The following is a 4,809-nucleotide window of genomic DNA, read 5'->3' on the forward strand; positions in this document are numbered from 1 at the left end:
GGGTGGCATCACCCCTGGGAAAGATGTGCTCTCCTGCTGCTGTCCCCATAGAGTATCCCAGTCCTACTCACAGGGACCCTCGAGTACGGGAATAACCCCCCAGCTCTGCCTCACCCCACACCTGACAGTGCGCTCAGCCCCCAGCAGCTCCAGGACTCACACATCGCTCTGGTGGGTGTAGACTCGGTCAAACAGGGCCTCAGGTGCCATCCACTTCACTGGCAGGCGACCCTACAGGAGCAAACCCCCTGCTCAGCCCTGGCTGAGGGCTCCAGTCCTCCCCAGCCTCTCCCCCAGGCCTCCCCACTCACATTACTGGTTTTCTTGTAGTAGTCGATGTCGTGGACGTCCCTGGCCAATCCAAAGTCTGCGATCTTCATCACGCTCTCTGCCGTGACCAGCACGTTGCGGGCAGCCAGGTCACGGTGGATGCACTGCAGGGAAGGGAGCATCACCCACAGGAGGTATGAGATGGAGGCTCCAGTTCCGTGCATCCCCTCCTCACACCCAGAGCCGACCTCCCACACATCACCCAGCACCCTGGCAGCAGCAGGACCACCCTTAGACCCACTGCCCTAGAGACAGGTGCAATGAGGGAACACACCCAGGAGGGTGTCCAGGCTTTAAGCACCATGTTTTGGGGGAGATTTTGCCCTGAGCTTTGGTGGATGTGGCTGTAAGGTTCTGGACAGCCCAGTGGAAGTGGCTGGGCTTCCTCTCCCCTTTCAGAGAGGGGACAAGGGGCCCCAGCTCCTGCATCATAGCCGTGCCCCTCCTGGGCACTGCTGAGCGCAGGCAGCCCATGCAGGCTGTCAGCCTTACCCGTTTGGACTCCAGGTACTCCATGCCACGGGCAACCTGGTAGATGCAAGAGACCAGGTCCTTGAAGGAGAGTTGCTCCTCGGGCATGGCCACGATGTCGAAGGCGTAGTCAGGTGTCGGGGGGCGGCGGGCACGGAGGTACTCACGCAGGTTGCCTTTTGCAGCAAACTCCACGATCACGTACAGTGGCCCTGGGAAGAGAAAAAAAAGTCCACACTGCTCAGCCCCTGTCTTGTTCCAGCCCAGAGTCCTGTCCCGCCTGCCACTGTCCCCAACAGCACCATCCCCTGCCCCTGCTCCACACCCATGCCCTGCCCAAGTGCTGCCTGCACAGCCCCCTCACCGTCCTGCGTGCAGACTCCCAGGAGGTTGATGATGTTCTTGTGCTTGTCCATGAGCTTCATCATCTCCATCTCGGATATGAGGTCAGCCAGGTCCTTATCAGTGGCACTGTCTGGGGAAGGAGGGCTGTGTCACCGTGCCAGCTGGGGTGGCACAAGCTGGCACAGATATCACCTCTGTGTCTGCAACACTGGCAGGGGAGCTGTTACCTTTCAGCATTTTGACAGCCACAGTGACTGCTCTGTCTGGCCGGTCTCTATCGATGCCGTAAGCCTCTGCCCGCACCACCTGGCCAAAGCAGCCTTCCCCCAGGGGCTTGCCCAGCACCAGCCTGGCAGGGATGGGCAGAACCATGAGGGACCACATGGATGGCCCTGCTCCCCACCACCGCATGGCTGGAAACTGAGGGGTACAGGTGGCATGGTGGCCCCTCTCCATCAGCACCAAGTCCCAGCCCCCCAGGGTATGGTGGTGTTGAGGTGTCTGGCGATAGCCAGAGACCTCCCCATCTATCACACCCACCCTGGGGTGGTTGGGGAAAGCAGCCCTGTGTCCCAGACCTGCCCTGCATGGCACCGTACTTGTCTCGAGGGAACTCCCACTTGGCATCGAGGGGCAGGTCCAGCTCCATGACCCCAGCCAGCATTGGGGCGCAGCTGGAGGAGAGACGGGTGACGCGCATCAGGGACGTGCTGGACTTCCCGGAGGAGCTGGAGTCCAGGGAAAACTGCAGAGAGAGCCCCTGGGACCTCAGCCATCTCACCACATGCTCCAGGGCCAAACAGAGACCCTGGTGCTGCAGAAAGACCCTTCCTCAGAGCGAGGAGGGGTGAGGGAGCCACAGGAGGCAGTGGGGAGGGCAGCCCCACAGCTGGCAGCACGGGGTAAGGTGTGATGGGTACGAGTGGCACTCATGGAGCCAGTTGGTTGCCAAGGTCTCCCTGTGCCCCCAGGGCTCCATCTTGGCACCCACCTGTCGGATGAGTGGAAATTTGGAGAGCTTGTGGACAGCCATGGGCTCCAGGGGCTGCTTGCTCGACTGAGTCTGCATCCTGCAGAGCACCACGATGATGATGGCCATGGCCACGGCCAGCGAGCCCGAGGTGTAGATAATGATGTCTGTGTACTTGGCCTCAGGGGCTTCAGCTTCCCTCACCAGCTCCTCTTCTGGAAGGAGTGAATGAGCTGGCCTGAGCTATGGTCCCTGCATGCCAGGGGTCCCAGCTCCCATGTCAGGACCCCCACCCCTACCTGGCAGGACGGTGAGCCAGGCAGACTGGTAGGAGAGGCCGATGGAGTTCCCCGCCAGGCAGGTGTACTCGCCAGCATCCTCCATGGAGACATTGCGCAGGTACAGCACCTCCACCTCGGAGCTGTTGATGTCTGCAGTCTGCCAGGGAGCAGGATGGATGGTCAGCATCCCTTCTCTTCCTTGTGGGGCTCTGTGCACCCTCTGCCACCACTTCGAGGTGGGGGTCTGGGTCTGGGTGCTTACAGCCTTTGTTACCTTGAGCACTTGCACGTAGGGGACCCCGTCGGGACCATAGCTGCTGCCGTTCACCTCGATGTGCTTCAGCCACTGGATGTGGGGCTGGGCGTCACTGTAGACCTTGCAGAAGAACTCCACGTCACTGCCCACCAGGGCTGTGGTGTTGGCAGGCAGCCCAGCCTGCAAGATGGGCCTGTGTGGAGACCTCTCTGTGCAGAAGAGAGCAGACCAGTGTCACTGACAGTGGCCCAGAGCAGGGGCTCCTTTCTCCCTCCTTCTTCACCCACAGTGAAGCTACAGAGAACCCTTCCCCGGCCATACAGCAGACCAGTGCAACCTTGAGCCTGGTCTTGATCCCCACATCTCTTAGGTGAGAGACATGAAAGCTGTGCCAGTGGAGAGCACACAAATGAGAGGTTCCTCCACCCTGTGACCCTGACCCCTCTGCCAGGTGTGAGGGGAGCAGGGAGCCAGACCCAGCACTGAAAAGCCCTCACCCAGCACGTCCAGGAGGTAGCTGTAGTGGATGCTGCCAAATCTGTTCTCCACCAGGCAGGTGTAGTTGCCGCGGTCGGAGGGCACCACGCTCTCCATCACCAGGCTCCAGTGCTGGTGCCGGAGCTGCAGAGAGGGGAGGTAAGACAGTGAGGTGTGACGGGGGCCCGGACCCCGGGAGGGGAGGCTGCGGCGGGGGCAGCTGCCCTTACCCGGATGCCCCCGATGCGGTGCTCCCCCCGGAACTCGCGCCCGTTCTTGAACCAGCGGATACTGGGGCTGGGGCTGCCCGAGGCTGGGCAGCGAAACTTCACCGTGTTCCCCGCGGGAACCGCGTACAGCTTCTTGTCCATCCGGTGTGGGTGAGTCCAGTAAGGAGCTGGGGAGATGTGGGACATAGAGTGGGAGGGGGCCAGGGGCAGTGTGGAGGCTGCTGGAACTGCTGCCAGCGGCTCATGCTGTGAGCAGGAAGGAGCAATGCCCCATGCTGCTGGACCTGCCCCAGCTGCCCTCTCCTGCCTGGGGTGTCACTGACCTCTGTGCACATAAACGGGCTCCTCGTTTCGGTCTCTGTGAGGACTGTCCCCATCACTGTCTTCATCGTCATCGCCTGATGCCACCGAGTCTGCAAAGGAAATGAGTTGAGAGGGACATCCCTGCCTGCAGAGCCAGGTGGGCAACAGCTGCCCTGGGGGGGAGCCGGGTGCTGCTGGGGCTCCTACCCACAATGGAGATGGTGAAGTTGCACAGAATATCCCCAGTCCCCCGCGCCCGACATACATAGAGCCCTGAGTCCTCGTAGGCAACCTCTGAAATTTCCAGCAAGCTCTGCCGGAGGCGGACGCGTCCCCCTGGGACAAGTGGCTGGGACTCTTTGTACCAGACCACGCTGGCACCACTCTGGTTGGCATCACAGTACAGCTTCAACGCGTTCCCCGGGTCCAGCAGGAGATGTTCCTCTTCTGACTCCAGCAATGGGCTCTCAAATAGCTCTGGACAGATGCTGTGAGCGTCCACCCCATTGCTCCTCCCTCCCTGATGGCAGGACCTGACCACACACCCACCCCAGTGTGGAGGCCACATGGTGGAACACAGCCTGGTGTCTGGCTCCACTGCTCCGGAGGCAGGCGAGGGCCGGACTCTGCCCTGGGGTGTGGGGACAAGGCTTCCCCAGTGGCACATCCCTCTCCAAGGCCACACATGCCACCGTCCTTCCACAGGAGCCACTCCCAGTGGCGCAGAGTGCTCGAGCCCATCCTGCCTCGCGAACGCAGCACCGAATGAGGGCACCAAACCCTCCTGGCCACCTGCCATCGGATCTCCACATGCCCAAGCACGGCCAGGACCCCCCCAAGCCTGGCTGGCCCCGCCCAGCCCAGGCCCCAGTGCCCTTCTTGTCCATGGCTGGCACCAGGTGTGTGCACATGAACGGCAGAACCAACCCAACCGCCAACCGCAGCCCGGCCACGCGCATGCAGGGGCCTGCGGGGACACAAGTGTGTCCCCTGCCCTCCGCGTGGCCATCACAGGGATGATGTGGGGTATGTGGGTCCCTTGGGACGTGTCCTTCTCCTGTACCCATGACCGAGAGGCATGGATCAAATCTCTAAGGTACTGGCCACGGAGACACACAAAACTGCCACAGCCCACGGCGTTCACAC

General features: G+C 61.8%; 1 protein-coding gene across 1 annotated transcript in view; it reads right to left on the reverse strand.

Moving 5' to 3' along the window:
• Positions 1-4,231, reverse strand: part of FGFR4 (fibroblast growth factor receptor 4) — a 4,988-nt gene extending 757 nt beyond the window's left edge. The window contains exons 1-13 of the mRNA XM_008941976.1: positions 3,871-4,231; positions 3,684-3,773; positions 3,361-3,527; positions 3,151-3,274; positions 2,672-2,862; positions 2,416-2,554; positions 2,138-2,331; positions 1,746-1,891; positions 1,374-1,495; positions 1,166-1,276; positions 823-1,013; positions 312-434; positions 161-231 (exon numbers count right to left, since the gene is read on the reverse strand). Of these exons, the coding sequence (XP_008940224.1) occupies positions 161-231; positions 312-434; positions 823-1,013; positions 1,166-1,276; positions 1,374-1,495; positions 1,746-1,891; positions 2,138-2,331; positions 2,416-2,554; positions 2,672-2,862; positions 3,151-3,274; positions 3,361-3,527; positions 3,684-3,773; positions 3,871-4,231 (2,030 nt within the window). The remainder of the gene's footprint in view (positions 1-160; positions 232-311; positions 435-822; positions 1,014-1,165; positions 1,277-1,373; positions 1,496-1,745; positions 1,892-2,137; positions 2,332-2,415; positions 2,555-2,671; positions 2,863-3,150; positions 3,275-3,360; positions 3,528-3,683; positions 3,774-3,870) is intronic.
• Between the last annotated feature and the right edge of the window lie 578 nt (positions 4,232-4,809).

Source organism: Merops nubicus, unplaced genomic scaffold (assembly GCF_000691845.1).
Source record: "Merops nubicus isolate BGI_N331 unplaced genomic scaffold, ASM69184v1 scaffold40406, whole genome shotgun sequence".
NCBI lineage: Eukaryota > Metazoa > Chordata > Aves > Coraciiformes > Meropidae > Merops > Merops nubicus.